The sequence below is a fragment of the Sciurus vulgaris genome, assembly GCF_902686455.1.
Source record: "Sciurus vulgaris genome assembly, chromosome: 2".
Classification (NCBI taxonomy): Eukaryota; Metazoa; Chordata; class Mammalia; order Rodentia; family Sciuridae; genus Sciurus; species Sciurus vulgaris.
In genome coordinates this window covers 103,873,857-103,891,657 of record NC_136462.1, presented here as the reverse complement: position 1 = coordinate 103,891,657, position 17,801 = coordinate 103,873,857, and the positions used below count along the sequence as shown (strand labels likewise).

The 17,801-nt window shown below is 35.7% G+C and overlaps 1 protein-coding gene across 1 annotated transcript in view; it reads left to right on the top strand.

Moving 5' to 3' along the window:
* Positions 1-15,553, top strand: part of PRTG (protogenin) — a 136,157-nt gene extending 120,604 nt beyond the window's left edge. Inside the window, exons 15-20 of the mRNA XM_079129883.1 lie at positions 351-521; positions 6,953-7,135; positions 8,570-8,690; positions 10,361-10,526; positions 12,198-12,302; positions 12,891-15,553. Of these exons, the coding sequence (XP_078986009.1) occupies positions 351-521; positions 6,953-7,135; positions 8,570-8,690; positions 10,361-10,526; positions 12,198-12,302; positions 12,891-13,295 (1,151 nt within the window). The 3' untranslated portion in view covers positions 13,296-15,553. The remainder of the gene's footprint in view (positions 1-350; positions 522-6,952; positions 7,136-8,569; positions 8,691-10,360; positions 10,527-12,197; positions 12,303-12,890) is intronic.
* Positions 15,554-17,801: the final 2,248 nt, after the last annotated feature.

The following is a 17,801-nucleotide window of genomic DNA, read 5'->3' as shown; positions in this document are numbered from 1 at the left end:
TGTGCCGTAACTGATGAGACTTACTACGTGATAGAACTGTAAACCTTCCTAGTTAGTAATTTAGCACAAACATTTTGAGAGTCTTAAAAATGCTATCCCTTTGACTTAAGAAGTCCCCATGTTGGATGCTGTCATCTCCTGTATGCTTTTTAATCCTTTAAACAAAAAATGAAATCAACTTTCAAAAAAAGAAGGGGAAAATGTTCTTTACCATTATCACCAGTGAGCTTAAAAAATGATAGTTTCTATTTTTTCAAACTCTTTTCCAAAATCAGTATTATCAACAGGCATTTGAGTTGTTTATGAACCATTTTATCCTAGTAATATAATGTGTTTTACATATGTACAAGCACCTGCAGGCCCACCAGTTGGAGTAAAAGTAACATTGATAGAGGATGACACTGCCCTGGTTTCCTGGAAACCGCCTGATGGCCCGGAGACAGTTGTGACACGCTATACTATCTTGTATGCCTCCAGGAAGGCCTGGATTGCAGGAGAGTGGCAAGTCCTACACCGAGAAGGTAAATATGGTCATAAATTATTTATTTCCCCTTTTATTTTGCAGTTCTAGAGTTGAGCTAAGTGCCTCAGGTATGCTAGGCAAGTGTTCTACCACTGAGATATATCCCCCATTCTTTTCTTATTTTTTTAAATTTTGAGACAGGGTCTCTAAGTTGCTGGCTTCAAACTTCCCATAATCATAAATTTTTAAGGAGGATGAAAAGTAAGATTATTAGTGATATAAGGAAATAAAGGGAAAGAAGGATCTGAGTTTTCTTTTGAATTTATATTTTTATGTGTGAAGCAACAAAACATTAACAATTTTGGTTTTATACAAATAGCATTGGGAAGCCATTGACCTGTTTCAGAATGATCATTTTAATAATTGTGACTAGAAGAGATTGGGCTGGGGAGAAGTGGTGTCAGAGGAATGCATAATATTCCTAGTGAGGAGGTGACTCTTAATAGTTTTGGAAAGGGCTATTAAGCCTGTACTAGAAGGGAGGATTGAGGTAGAAAGGATGGTTGAAAGAAACTAAGGAGGTAAAATGGATATAGGACTTGATAGCTTGGATGGGAGGGAGAGAGAACTGAGAGAGGGAGAATTATGGGTAATTAGGAGGTTTCTGATGGGACCGTATCTTGCTCTGGAGTAGGCAATCCTAGAAGACCTGGTTTAAGGAAAAGACATTTGTACTCCTACAAAAATGGTCCATATGCAAATAAATTGACCCAAATGAATGTTTGGGTCCACTTAAGTAGAGGGAAAATCTGATTAGGACTTACTGGCAGTGTATTTAATATATTTTTTAACTCAATAGGAATATTGTAGCTTGCAAAAAGGTTTGATTAGGAATATTGTGGCTTGTTAGCTTTGATTCTTTAAGGAGGTTACAAGTAAATACTTATTATTATTGTTCATCAATAGAATTAATATCATTTTAAACTTAGGAATACTTGATTTTAACCACAATTATGAACAGAGAATGCTCATTTAAAAAAACAACCTTCTATCCATAATGGTTTATTTGAAAATACATGTTTGTTTACCATATAATATCAATAATCACAATAATAACAAGGACACTTTTATCTCTTCACATACTGCTTTTGAATAAAATATGCATCTGAAAATGTGATTTCCATAATAAATTTAATCTTTGTCTTGCTGTTTATTTTTATTCCTTTTATTTTTTTGATTTGTTCTAATTAGCTATACATGACAGTAGAATGCATTTAGACACATTGTACACAAATGGAGCACAACTTTTCCTTCCTCTGGCTGAATATGGTGCAGAGTCACACACCAGTAGTATAATCATACACGTAGAGTAATATTGTCCATCTCGTTCCACCATCCTTCCCATCCCCACCTCCCTCCCCTCCCCTCTCTCCTTTTGAGAAAAACTAAATTTCCAAACTCTGTATCCTTTTTTTTTTTAGTACCAGGGATTGAACTCAGGGGCACTAAACCACTGATCCACATCCCCAGCCCTTGTTTGCATTTTATTTAGAGACAGCGTCTCACTGAGTTGCTTATCACTTCCCTAAGTTGCTGAGGCTGACTTTGAACTCTAAATCCTCCTACCTCAGCCTTCTGAGTCACTGGGATTACAGACGTGCACAACTGCGCCTGGCTTCTTTTTAAAATCTTTAATCTTTCATTTGGACAAGTTCCATATAAGCCAGTTTTTAGATGGACCATCATATAAATAATAAAACTTCATTATGTTGGCACTTCTTTAATTCAGACATGCTAGGGAAAGAATTACCAAGCAATTAAAAGCTTAAGAAGGATTTCAAAAAGGAATTTTGTTGGCCATCCACATATTGTAAACATGATACAGTGCTAGGCACTTCCACACACAGTTTACCTTTGAAGGGAAATATTTTCCCAAATAGGAAAGTGAACTTTAAAGACATTTATTTGCATGCAGATGTAAAGCAAGCAAATGTTAACTTTAGCTGGAGTTTTGATAATTGTATATTTGTAGTTCTCAATATCAGTAGCCTCACTAAGTCCTGGTTTCCAGATCACTGAAGAGATTTGAAAGCAGTAAGTACTTGGTAGCTGTGCAACTTTACATTTGTTCATTACTATTGCTACCTCATAAACCACTCTAAAACTTAACTGTGTTATTTTCTTACAATTTCTTCAATCAGCAATTTTAACTGGAATCAGCTGGGCAGTTCTGTTGACCTCCCAACAGGATGCAGCCATCCCAGTTTGGATAGGGTGTGAGAAGTCTAAAAACAGTAAGGGAGGGTTTCAGAATCAGAATGAGAGGAAGGAAGTCCCAAGTTCAAACCTTCACAAACTTCTGCTTGCATCAGTTGCTGATGTCCCATTGGACAGAGCAAGTCACAAGGCCAAGGCCGGAGTTTTTGTGGATGGGGCTACCCAAAGGTGTGAACAGATGGAGGCATAATTCATTGAGGCAGTTCACTAAAATGCCACAGCTTACCATTTTCCAAAAATGTATAATTCAGTTTCAGTTGTTCAGGTCCAAAATGGCTTATTGATGTAGTACTTGACTAAACGACAAACCTGATTTAATGAGGTATCTTTGAGTTCTTTGTACTTGCCAAAAAAAAAAAAAAAAAAAAAAAAACCCAATATTTTGTTCTCTCTCTTTTCAAATGCATTCATTTTTATGTTTGAAAAGAGATCAGAAAACAACATTTTACTTTATTTGATGTCTCAGTAGCAAAATGGATTGTAATTGTGGGTTTTCACATCTACGTAAGCTTTTCTAACTATATAATTGTGGACAAGAAAAAATAATCTCATGTGCTGCTTGGTGAAATTTTAAGAAACTCTGTGAAAAGCTTTTATCATTTGTTAAATGTAGAGAACCCTTTTCATAGCTAATGCCAGTGATTTCATAGAGAACAAATAAACAATATAAGTAAAAAGCAGTTGTACCTTTTTGAGAGAGAAAAATATAAAGGCATTGACTCACATTTAATGAAAAAGAAAACAACACAACATTTGAAGAAAAAATAAAATGTAAAATTGTTTTTTCTAAATATGGGAACTTTTAGAAAGGTAATAGTATGAAAAACATTGGAGAAAAATAAGAATGTATTTTTCTACCATATATCTAATAATATGCATATTAGCTTTATATATATTTATATACTTAATTTATATATTTAATACCAAATGAAACAAGACTTTTTTCATGAATCAAAACATTTGAAAAATATTTCTGGTGAGTACATGGTCTTTATGGCTAAAATGGTACATGGAAGCATGGTTGAGCAGAAATGTGGTGCAGTATTATACTTGTATGTAATTTAAAGTGGATCAAAAATTATAGGCTTTACCTTCCTGGTATGTAATAAATCAGCACAAACTACTCAATTATTTTTAAATCTAAAAGACATTGGAAGAAAACTATGTTCCATCTCAGTAATTCCTTAACTCTGTTCTTTATGCGTTTCCTACGTTTAGAAAGATGCTCCTTCTTCAGAAAAATTTCTTCCATAATTGTAAATAAGTTTGAGAACCACCATGTACTGTTCTTCCTATTAGATTTACATGAGAAATTTGAAATCCTGTAATAAAGGACTTCATTTAATTCAGTGTTTGCAAATGAATTTGACTACCCATAGTAGGAACATGTTCATTTATTAAAGTCTTATTGGATGATTACCATGAGCCAGACTCTTCTAAGAACTTGCCATACCACTACAGTGGGGAAAAAAAATCCCTGTCCCCATTGAAGCTTGTATCCCAGGTAACAAACTATAAAGAAAGAAAGTCTATAAAGAAAGTTTAAATAGGGGAAAGAGACAAAGTGGTAGGGGTAGTAAGGTAAGTTCTCTTGGGACAAATCACATCTAGCATAGCCATTTTAGTATCTGAGGGAAGTGCATAGAGCCTCAGGCAGAAGGACCTGAGGAAAAACAAGAAGACCAGGAAGGTTAGAGTGAGGGGTAAAACAAGCAATACGAAGTGAGAGGAGGAGGTAACCAAGGTAATCTTATAGACCAGATTTTGTGAAACATGGGTTTTATTGTAAGAGGGAAGATATTAGAGACTACTGATCAGATCTAAATTTTAAAAAAGGATTGTTCTGGCAAGCTATCTGAAAAGTTGATTATGAGGAGATAAGAGCAGAAGCTAGGGGACCGTTTAATAGGCAGGCCTCCATGTGACAGTTGATGTGGGTATGGACAGGGTGGTGATGGTGAAGTGAACAAGAAGCTCTTGGAACACAATTTGAAAGAAAAGCCTACCAGACTTGCTGGCAAGAAAAAAAGAAGCAGATCAGTAGGGAAATCAAGGGTTTGGTTTTAAACATGTTAAATTTGAGATGCCTCTTAGATATCCAAGTAGAGAGTTTGGACAGCACCTGCCTTCATATTTTAAGTTAACAGTTCTTTGGTCATAAATAGCTTATACTTTAATGTAAATTCGGCTAAAAATCACAGAGTATTCTGTAGCCCCCTTTAGGTGTTCAAATATGAAAAACACTTGTTTGTCCACCAGAAGTGGAAGAGGAAGAATCACATGTGAGAAAGAAAGCTTTTTTTTTTTTATTGTACATACACTCATATCAGACACCTGCCATGGATCATTTATTCCTTATAATAATCGTGAGATGGGAACGATTTCCCCATGAAGAATGTACAGTTGTTAAGTACAGATGACTTGGCAGCATGCCGAGATTTGGTCCACATTGGCCCAGCACTGGGCCCGTCACACTGTCTTACCTGTGAAACTCCTAGTCTAGCTAAAGACTTGCCAGCATATGTCAGTAGACAAATAATCACACCAAGATTGAAATAATCTGCTGAAATACTATGGTGACAGATCAGTTTTATATTTTGGAAATACTTTGTGAGTGTGTCATCGGGGAACTAGAATGTTAATAGTTTTCCTTTTTTCTAAATGACACTTTTTCTGGAGGGAAGTGACTGCTGATCTATTTATAAAATTTAAATTAAATGAAAAGACTTTTAGTTCCTGGTACGATTGGTTTTTGCCAGGCATTTGTAAAAATTAAATTATGCTGTGATAAAATGGAAACTTTATTTATATCTCAATTTTGAAGAAATTGAAATGTTCTTCCTTCTAGCTAATTGTAACATGTCACAAATACATCTTTGTTTTTTGATGCATCTGCCTAAGAACATAGTAACAGTGGAAAGATTCTTCCTGATTCTAAATATGGGTTAGTTTGTTTATTTAACAGTTGTGTACTCAAATAGCTCACACTCTTTTGAGGCCAAGTTGCAACCAGAGAACATGAAAACAAGTGGTGTTGAGCTCCTGGCATTGCCAATGAGGGTTTGGCTGCCCCACACTGCTGCGTGACCTGCAGAGGTAGCCTCTGTGTTATGACCTCAGCTCCAAGATCACCCCACACTTCACTCCAGCAAGTGTACTGGAGCAGTCAGCTCTGGCCTAGAGGGTGATGGCAACAAGCTATTGTGAGCCCTTTGGAATTATTGTCAGGATGCCTCGCCTTAGGAGAAAATGAGATGAAACCCCCAGGAAAGCTGGAGTTCCCTGGGCACATCCACCTACAAAGGCAGTGCAGGGGCAACTTTGTGCTTGAGTTTCTTAACATTAGGAGTAGTTCCTAGGGTGGCAGTCTCTCGTAAGAAATATCCTTCAGTGCAGTGACCAAACAGGAACAGAAAGATCCCTCAAGAAATATCAGGGTCCAGACAAGAATCCTCGATAGCAGTCATGCCAATAGAGAAAATACCTGTAGAAACCACATATGATATGCAAATTCAAATGATGGTTATTTTTGGAAAGAAGATTTTAGCCAGATTGCTCGCAGTCATTTTGATAGATAATCTAACATCTGGGTCTTCAGTATGTTGAGTTTCCTTTGGAACTTTGCGCTTTCTTTCCTTTTTACCTTGAAGAAATCTGAGATAATGATAGACCAGTGAAAGATATATTTATGCTTTCAGAAATAATTGCCTTGCTCCTAATTTAAAAAGGAAGAACAAGATTATCTATCATAGCTATTACCAAAAGTAAACACTTCCAAAAAGAAAAAAAAAAATTCTCACTGGATTTTTAATTGTAATTATTGATTGGGGTTCATTACATGTACCTTTGTCTCTTTGTAGTGCTTGAAATGTTACATAATTAAATGTTCTTTATACCATTTATATAAAAAAGTAAAACTTTACATAGATGTGCACACATAATATAAATAATGTAAACCTATATTTTAAATAAATACAAAGTGAAAACTCTAAGATATAAAAACGCAGTAAATATATGTACATACATGTTTTTGCATACATAGAAATATATTAAAATGTTAACAGTGGAAAATTGTAACTTTTTATTTGTATTTTCTAAATGTACTATAATGAAAATATTCCATTTTTATAATCATATAAGTATTATAAAAATAAAGGACCATGTTTGCATGATTGTAAAAGTATACTTAATTTTAAATTCATGTATTTACAGGGGCAATAACCATGGCATTGCTAGAAAACCTGGTGGCAGGAAATGTTTACATTGTCAAGATATCGGCATCCAATGAGGTGGGAGAAGGACCCTTTTCAAATTCTGTAGAACTGGCAGTACTTCCCAAGGAGACTTCTGAATCAAATCAGAGGCCTAAGCGTTTAGACTCTGCTGATGCCAAAGGTCTGTATACTGCCACAGTCACTGAGATTATTCTTAAGGAAAAAAAGAAGTTTTAGGTTCCTTCTACTTCCTTTCAGCTTGTACAATTGCCATATCCCTAACTCCACACTCGGTTTGTTACATTACTGCTGGCGAGGTTCTGATGTTACAGGACTGCATGGCTCTTCTTTGTACTCCCAGGGGCAGAATCACCTCACAATTAACTGCAGTTTTCAGACCACGTGCTCCCAATAATTTCTTTTCTTAGCTGAGCAACCACCAGGGTAGAGGAGCTGCACCACCTGTGAACAGATGGGACAGAGCTTCCTCGGAGGTTCCACAGAAGTAAACAGCAGAGGTGGTTGTGGTATTCAGGCTCAGAAGAACATGACTCTCATTAAGAGCTTTCACCACAGAAACACAGCCTTTGTGAAAAGAAAGTTGTTCTCTCCAGAAAAGCTATTGGAAAAATTACTTTAAGAGCCACCCTCACTCCACTGAGTACAACTGTCCATCAGAAGGAAGTGTGTCTCAAGTCTAGACCCCTCCCTTTCCTCCTCTTTGGAGAAGCAGGGGCAACGTTAAATGGAGAAAATGCCCACTAAACTTGGGACAGGATTAAGGACCCTTAGCTCCACAGAAGAGTCATTCAGTGCTGTGAAAGAGAGGGCAGGGCAGTGGGATTTAGGAAGAGGAAGGAGGTAGCCACCATAGCTACCATCTCATCAGAAGAAGGGGAAAACAAGGCTCGTATATGCTTTACAGATACCTTGTTCAGAGTTGTCTAGGAACCAACATCATGGGTATCACATAAGCATTAGACATGCAGAATCACAGGCCCCAGCCCAGACTTAGTGAACCAAAATCTTTATTTTAGCTTATCCCTTACTGACCCATGTGCACAATAAAGTTCAAGAAGCCCTGTTCTCATGTGTGTAGATGAAAACTATTCTTAACATACAAACCTGCTTTTAAGGCAACCATGACATGAAAGCTGTTCTTTGTCCATCAAAGACCATCTGTTTTATGCCTTTTAGATTAGAAATTATGAATAGATGTTCATGTTAGAAGTACTAATATGATATCTAAAACCCAGAATCTTCAGTATTGTGAAACAGACTGATTTCTGAAATCCCAATAGAAGATTAATCTGTGACTTTTCTGCTTAGATATGGATAACATCAATACTTTTCCTATGAGATGAAGAGAAATTATAGAAAAGCAAATATCTACCTGAGAATTAGGATAAATCGAGGGGCTGAGTTTGTTGCTCAGTGGTAATGCACTAACCTAGCACATGTGAGGCACTGGGTTCAATCCTCAGCACCACATAAAAATAAGTAAATAAAATAAGACATTGTGTCCGTCTACAATTTAAAAATATTTTTAAAGAAAGAATTAGAATCAATGGAATCTTTTTTCCTAACTGATCTGAGTAAATGTGCTCCCCTCTAGTTTATTCAGGCTATTACCATCTGGACCAGAAATCAATGACGGGCATTGCCGTGGGTGTTGGCATAGCCTTGACCTGCATCCTCATCTGTGTTCTCATCTTGATATACCGAAGTAAAGCCAGGTACGTTTCCCTTGCCGGAGATTCTGCGGTGGTGAGAAACATTTAAATTGCAGTACCCATAGGAAACAAATTGAAATCAAGTACCCTGTGGAATAATTGGGATTTTTCCACTTTAAAATAAATGCAGTGTTACTGAGTTCTTATATCTTGGCATATGCTCATTTTGTAGGGTGATTATTTTCTTGCCATTTGAAAAAAAATTTCTGTGCTAATAAAATATTCTTAAATGAGGATCCAGTTTCCTCATTTCTTTAGTATTTTAAGAAACACAAAGTAAATCTTTGAGATTGTTTTTTGTTTTTTGTTTTAATGGAACCTTAATCTTGTATATCTGCTTCTTGAAGAGATTTCCTTACTGTCTGGAATATTTCATATTTATATAACAGTACCAGAATTCTCTTGAGTCACTAAGAACAGCAGAGGACATATGATTGGGAATATCCAGACAAGGATTAAGACAAATACATAAGGAATAAGAACTGGGGTTTATTAACTCTGGTAGGCAATCCCATCTGTGGTTTGACTATGGCTAAATTTTCACTAGTAACTTGCCTTTCATGAACTTTGACTATTTTTAACTTTTTATAAAAATTTTGACATTTGCTTTCATTGATTTTCTTAAGGTTTTTGTTGTTATTGTTTGTTTGTTTGTTTTTGGTACCAGGAATTGAACCCAGGAACACTTAATCACCGAGCCACATCCTCAGCCCCCTTTTAATATTTTATTTAGAGACAGGGCTAAATTGCTGAAGGTAACTTTGAACTTGCAAACCTTCTGCCTCAGCCCCCCAAGTTGGTGGGAGCACCCAGCAAGGTTCTTTCTTAAACAAACAAAAAATCAGTCTTTTTTTTTTTTTTCAGTGATCCCCATTACTAATCTTCCTCAATTGGCATAGTTTTTTCAGTACTTGTACATAGTAGAGATGCTTGCACAATAAACTGGCTTAGTTCTTTTGTCCAAATTTCTTACTTTCAGAACTTTATGTAAAATCTTTATGCATATTGTTTCAGGGATGTATAAGTCTTGCAGAAGTGCTGCTGTAAATTTACCATCATTAGTTGGCAATAAAATTGCTAGGTTAGTGTAATAGTCCGTAGACTTGAAGGAGAAAAATATAAAGTGATAAAATTATGATTCTGCATAAATGATAAACCACAATAATTAATAATGACATTTTGTAAATATTAAGATTTTTATTGTTTGTAGAAAATAATTTTATATAAGCAGATGCTAATACAAGAAGTAAAAAGGTTTCTTCAAATCATAAAAGTTTGCAGCAAGGAGTTTGCAGCAATGACTTGGAGGTAAAATCAAATCTTTGGGCTGGGCGCTGTGGTGCACACCTGTAATTCTGGTGGTCCAGAAGTCTGAGACAGGAGGATCACAAGTTCAAAGCCAGCCTTAGCAATTTAGCAAGACCCTAAGCAACTCACTGAGGCTCTGTCTCAAAATAAAAAATAAAAGGGCTGGGAATGTAGCTCAGTGGTTAAGTGCCCCTTGGTTAAATCCTCAGTACCAATAAATAGAATCTTTGGTTTCTAAAGATATTTGAGAAATGGGTATTAAAGAACTCCATTGTTGGTAAAATTGTGATTATGGGCCAAATTTGATTCATTTGCCTCCATCTTCTGTGAAGATAGAAGATTTTCTTTTCTTACCAATACTTTAGGAAATCATCTGCTTCCAAGACAGCACAGAATGGAACTCAACAGTTATCTCGAACCACTGCCTCCTTAGCTAGTGGAAATGAAGTAGGAAAGAATCTGGAAAGAGCTGTAGAAAATGAAGAATCTTTAATGCCAATGATCATGCCAAACAACTTCATTGATGCAAAGGTACTGAGCTGAGAGAATGATTTGTTGTATATGCTTCCCTTGAGTCTTCCCTTTATGTGGTAAAATTAACTTATAAAAAATTACATGTTGAATGTATTATATGCATATTCTTCTTAATTAAACATTTAAAAATTCACCCAGATCCTTTCTTACATAAAATGTCTTGGAGAAGAAGATGGGACTAGATAAAAGAATAAAGAATGATATAGAAAAAAGTGCAAAGGTAGCACAGATCCAATTAGATGGGATCGTATGGAGATGAGATCTCTTAAATACAGGTATTCTGGTCATTAGTCTCTATTTACTATAATTTGAAGTGTCCTGTATTTACTGGGTGGACAGTTTATTATTAATCCATTTTACACTTAGTCTGGTTGATTGTTAAACTGAATTGATCATCAGAACACCCCAGGTCTGAAGAATATTTTTGAAAATATGGAGCACCTAAATAGAAGCCTGAAGAACCTTCCCTTCGTGGCCCAAGATAGTTGGATGCAGTAAAGAAATGTTGTTGGAAGACATTACTTAATATCTTTGCCAGTATATATAATAATAGTACAGTGGTCAGCATTGTAGACACCACATTGCAACATTAGATATTGTACATCACTACAACAGCTCCCATAACCAATGTGCTATAAATCAGGTGTCAGCAAACAATAGGCCAGCATATTTTTGTGTAGAAATGTCCTGAACCAAGATCGTTTTTAATATTTTTAAAGGGTCATTTTTTTGGGGGGGAATCTAAAATATTTACTCTTTGACTCTAGAGAAGAAGTTCTTCCCCAACGCTTTCCTAAAGTTGAAACTAACAAAAATATGTTAACATTTCAGCCAATTTTCATATTAAATTTTATACAATTATACTTACCAGATTCACTTTATTTCTGTCTAGCACAATGCAACCATATATAATATGTTATGAAGAAATAATACTGAATTGATTTTTGCTACTTCTTTTTTTTGCAGTCCTGGGAAAGGAACCCGGGGTCTCATACTTGGTAGGGAAGCTTTCGCCACCATTGAACTATATAACCACAGCCCCTAGCTTTTACATTCTAATACACATTAAATCAAGTCATTCAGCTTATTTCAGATTAATCTAAAGCATTAGAATTGAACATTTTAAAATAACTATAAATAATGGTAAAACATACTGTTCTTCTGTTGTGAATTTGAAAGTAGATATGAAAGAGTAAGAAAGTGGAGAGGAGGATATGGAGAGAGAAAGGAAGAATCAAAAATCAAAGAAGCAAAATAGTGGAGACCTGAAGTGAAGGAGAGAAACAAGTTTAGAAAACGAACTGCTTTTTGTTTGCTGTGTCATTTGAAAATAAGTTTTGGAATCATTATACTTCACCCCAAACACTTCTGCTTTGTGTGTGTGTGTGTGTGTGTGTGTGTGTGTGTGTGTGTACATACTAATTTTTGTCAGGTGTTTGCAGAAAGTATGTTTTAAGAATATGTATGTTTTAAGAATAAACTTGTTATATATCTTTTTGATCACTAACAAATGCCCCAAATATGTTGTATTCTGCCTGAAGAAATAGTGATATCTGTGATTTTTTTTTAATTAAAATTTTTGTGTACTATTTGTGGTAAACTGAAATCTCTAAGACTAAGATATTTACATTTCCTTTTTTTTTTTTTTTTTTTTTTTTTTGTCCTTAGGGAGGAACTGACCTGATAATTAATAGCTATGGTCCCATAATTAAAAACAACTCTAAGAAAAAATGGCTTTTTTTCCAAAACTCTAAGAAGATAAAAGTTGAGCAGGTAACTACCTACATGAGAAACATCTTTAGTAATCCATGGTCTATGAAATAATTTAAAATGAAGGAAAATATAAATGATATTTTATTTTTTATGTTCTTTGTGGATATGATTATGTTCATCTGGGGCATATCTTTTGGAGAGCCATAGTGAATGATAACTAAAAGGACAGTTGAAATAGTAATCAGAGCTGTGGTTTCCACTGGGGAGTGGGAGCAGTGGAAAAAGAGATAGGGACAGGAGGAGAAGGCATCAAAAATCACTGAAGATGCCCAGTGGGGTGGCAGTGACTGGGGAGGCTGAAGCAGGAGGATCACAAGTTCAAGGCCAGCCTCATCAATTTTAGCAAACCTGTTTCAAAATAAAAAACACAAAGGACTGAGGGTATATCTCAGTAGTAAAGCAACCCTGGGTTCAGTAGTACAGGAGAAAAAAAACGTCCCTGAAATTTTTAACGCTTCACTCGCTGTGGTAATCCTGATATGTTCCCACCCCTCTGTCAGAAACCACTGATCTAAACATGATGCTGACCTTTGCTTGTGTTTTGCAACAGTTTGCTATCTCATTGCTACCTTATCTGTTTTCACCCAGCCTCAAAGAAGATTCACTCAAGCCGTCTGCTTTTACCAGCCAGGCACAACTGTGTTAATCAGTGATGAAGACTCCCCTAGCTCCCCAGGCCAGACAGCCAGCTTCCCGAGACCCTTTGGTGTTGCAACTGACACTGAGCATTCAGCAAATAGTGAGGGCAGCCATGAGACTGGGGATTCTGGAAGGTTCTCCCACGAGTCCAATGATGAAATACACCTGTCCTCAGTTATAAGCACCACACCCCCAACCTCTGATTCCCTCACTGGCAGTGATTCAGGTGAGGTTCCCACCATGAGGAAGCGTGAAGACCCTGCAGTGCGACCAGTTGCTGAGCAGACTTTGTCTTCAGTTCCGCAGCCACCATCTGCTGTGCTACACTTGGATAAAAACGAGTTTCCAATCTAGACAGCCATGCTCAGGTATTCTCACCTAAAAGAAGTCTGTTCGAAGGACAATGAACAGGGAGCCAAAGCCTTGTGTGAAAATCTTGATGTCTTATTGGGTATTTCAGCCTGTTTTGAATGTGTTTTTTTTTTTTTTTTCTAACTCACGTATTTTGAATGTTTTATTGTTGGTAATGTGAAAGGACAGTCAAGATATTTGACTAGATTATAAAATATATCACTGGAGCAAAGGGAAGACTTTTGAAAGCCCCTTTGCTGAATATCTACCTCAGTTTGCCTGGTGGCAAATTCTGAAGACAACTTTGTCACCCCCTTGTTATAGTTTCTCTCAGCTATTTAGCCAATGATACTTCCTAGTAGCATTTTGTTTTCCTTGCTGTATGTGTAATGTATGTGATCAAAGGAGTCATACAGGTAGATGAGTAAGAATGTTTATCTGAAGCTCTGATTTTTTAATAATTATGACACCTTCATGTTTGGGGTAATTTAACACCTCTGCCTGTGAGGACTATTAAGCCACTAAAAATGTGGGACTATTTATTTTAATGAACAACCAAAGCAAATGCATCTCTTTTGAGAACAGAACTGTTCCAGCAGCATGTACAGGGGACAATATTGCTTAAAAGGCTGTTATGTTTTGGGCATTAAAGTCTGAGTACTTTATCAGCTACCTTCCACACTTCAGCCACCTCTAGCTGTGCCTTCTCTACCTTCCCATTTGCCTGACAGTTGGCCAAAGGCTGTACTGTCTAGTTTGCAAAGCATCCTCAACTTTTCCAGTAGTAGTTGTAAAATCCCATGCAGAAGAGAATGGGTTTTCTTACAGTCTTACCCCGCCCCAACAAAAAAAAATCCCAGTTTGTCTTAAAGGGATGAAGAAATTTCATAAAATATTAAGAATGAAGATAAATTAATAGTTGACAATGTGGACTTGATGTTAACATGGTAACTGTGCCTTCCAGTATATATTATGAAACTTTTTGCCTTATACCTTTTTAATATTCACAAAGTTGTTTAGACAGGAGTACAAAAGGTTGCCTTAAGAGTTTCTTGCATTTTATCAATAACTATATGACATATGACATATAATATCTTACCAAAGCTTTTTTTTTTTTTTTTAAGTGCCATTTTTGTTTAGGGATAAATATTCGGAACTCTACCCACCTAACTTGTTTTCTTTAATTCTTATGAGAATTTGGTACGCTCTTAATCTTCCTTCAGTGTCAATACTATGAATTAGGAATGCCAACTCCTGGAGTGAGTTAATCCTCTTGCTGGTTTGAAATCAGCAAATTGTTTACTTAGCAACATGGAATAGGCCTTCTCTCAGTCAGGAGACAGTTACCTTGGTGTGCAGCAGTGGGAAGGGATAAAAATTAAACATGATATAGAGAGGGAATCCATAGCCTTTTAAAAATACTCTCTCAGATTTTCTGGAAATGACTTCTGAGTCTCATTTTAAAAGGAATCTTAATGGGTTTCCCCTTGGAATCTTTTGTTTATAAATGGGGCAGGGTCATGTTAAATTGTGGTCTAAAATCAAAAGAATTTTGCTGGATAATAGTCCCAGTGTCGTCATCCTAATGACTGATGATAAACATCATTGGAGTTTTTTTATTAATCCATAGTTGTGTGCCAAGGTGGATGTGTTCAAAAGCAGACCCACATGAAGTGCCAGCAGCCATTTCTGAACTAAAGTCAAAGTCCCCTTTAGTCATCCAAGTATGGGCTTCATGGCAAAATGAGAAATGCAGAGCTTTAGGTGAACAGTCTGAGGCAAGGAAAGATGCTGCGCCTGCCTTTATAGCTCCTGTTTTATACTACCTCCTTTTAAAGTTATTCTAGTGTTATTTTTTTTTTTTTTCCTGTACTCAGGGAACATTTTGTTACTTTTGAGCTGCCTCATGGAAGCATGGGCAAATTGACAGGGTATGGTGTTTTTAAATTCATAAGTATAAGTATGTGGGGCCAGTTTTTATCAGTATCTAAAATCAAGGAGTACAATGAGATCATATTGTTTTTAAACTTAAAAGGCAAACAAAATCTAAAGATGAAATGTATCATCATAGTTGTGAAGGTGTGTCTAAGACTGTATGAATTTGACTTTTCATTGCCTAAAGAGACGATCTGAAGGAACTGGAGAAACTGCTGTCCTTGAGGAAAGTATTCTGTTTGTTTGGTTACTGATAAATAGGCCCTTAGTTACCATAGAGCTTTAGGGTATAACTGTTTGCTAATTATATACCAGTACATTTTTTTACCTTTCATAATAATCCTATTACCAAAGAATTTTCAGTAGAAAGTGAAATTTTGATTTAAACTCTCCCCAAATTGAATTAACTAGAAACATCTATAGATATGAAACATATCCAAGTAGTTACTAACCCAGAACAATAGGGTTTATATGGATTGTTTAGTGAAATAGACTAGTGATGTTAACTACCTTATTGTTACCAGAGCATTTAAAATAAGTTGTAATACTTTCTTTACCAGCAGATAGTTCCAAAGAACTTCAAGTATAATTTTTTTCTTCAGCAAGTGAATCAACTATACAGTATTAAAGTATTTTTAAATTGTTGAAATTACTTGTTGGAGAGAAAAAGATATCTTTTTACCAAAAATAAATATTTTGGTCTCATTGAATAAAATATTTAGTGTGCAGCAAAGATTTCTTTTTATGTGGCCAAAGCAAGCTTCTTTGAAGTCTGAAGTATGAAATTATAACTAAAATGTTGCATAGTGTTACTTCATGGTATTTCAACTCCAAAGGGGCTAATATGCAAATGGTAACTATTTTCTTTCCAAAGATTTATTTGCTATAAGTACTGATACATGCATGCCATTTTTATGCTAAATGTTACAAGATACTGCTCATCAGTATTTTCATACCAAAGACCATTAAAATATATAGTTTATCCTGTAAGTAAGTAAAGATGAGCAGATTTGAAAATTTATTTAGAGGTGGATAGGGAATTTAGCTTTAGTAGCAAAAGATATCAAAGGGCTAAGTTTACATAATTAAAAGCAATACAGTTATATTGGTATTTATCAGTGTTTTTATTCAAGTATTTTATACCAGCAAATTAAAAAGGAAAAAACCAAAGATATTTAAGGTTACCTCCACATGTAGGCAAATTTAGTTGTACATTAAACTGTTATATCCAGTTTTTATGTTAACCAAACATGTCTCTCCAGAACAGAACCCAGCCTGTGTACAAATAGCATACACAGGGACTTTCCATTGACTTTGCTGATTCAGCCACAGGATGTTTGTGCCAGATGATGTGATACTTTCTTAAGCACCTTGAGTGTAAGGTGTCAAAAGAAATATCAGCAAGCTTTTCCATTGCAGAGTATTATGATTACTCCTGAATTAGCCTGTACAATCCTCTTCCTGCTTAAAGCATCACCTGATTAACTCAGATGATTTGAGTCAGCCATTGGGGAACAATGGGGACATTCTCATTGGCAAACAAGTCATGTCACTGCTTAAGTGGGCTGTGTCCATAGATCTGTGCTTTAAAGTTGTTGACTTGAAATTTTGTTTATTAGATTGAGATGTTTTCATTGCATCAAAGGAGCCTGATTTGCAAACTCAAGTGGAACCTTAGGCAAAGGAAAATAACACATTATGAAATCTGGAGTTTTATAGGATTACCCTAAGAGTAGAGACACAGATTTATCTAGTAAGTGACTTCAGAAAAGCAGCTTTGCCATCCCAAGGAAATTAGATCCTTGGTGAAATGCTATACTTTTATTTGCCTTTGCTTCAAACAGGAGCAATTCCAGCAATGGGAACAATGACAGTGGTTTGCACGTTTGTTTTGGTTTTGTTAAGGACACCTGCCAGAAACTTGTGCATAGTTGACAACTCAGGATCGTTGTTCAAGTTCATACATTGATACCTTTGGAAATAATTCAGTGTGTCACAAGAATGTGGAATTAAAAGTATCATTTTTATTTTAAGTGCAAGAATACCTAGATATGGTCCTGCTGCAGCAGTGGCTATAGTGATTCCCCAATATACATTTTTTTTTCATTGAATGTAAGTTTTGAAAAGTGAATGTAAAAAAAAGTTTTCAACTATATTGAAAGTCATGATCTAAGACTAAGTGTATATTTTACAGACTGTTCCTGAGAATTTGCTGCCTGGGTCTCTGATAAAACTAGTTTGGTTTAATAGTCAAAATAACTTTTGTAATCTGTGAGCACAGAGTATTGGGTTCTGGAGACTACCATCCACAACCAGTTGTCTAATTGTCAATTTTATTAATATTTAGAAAAGCATAACCATAGAATTACCTGTTAAATTGATCTGTACTCAGGACATAAGATCACAGGCTAATACAATGTGTGTGTTTTCAGGCTACAGGCTTCTCAATTTTCCTTTTTAAGCCTTTGAAAGGGGTTTAAGATTAACATGACAGTCTTTCATTTTTACCAGAGAATTTATTTTTCTAGGTTTTAAAGGCTGTGAACTCCTTCCTCTATGTTCAAAATTAGCAAT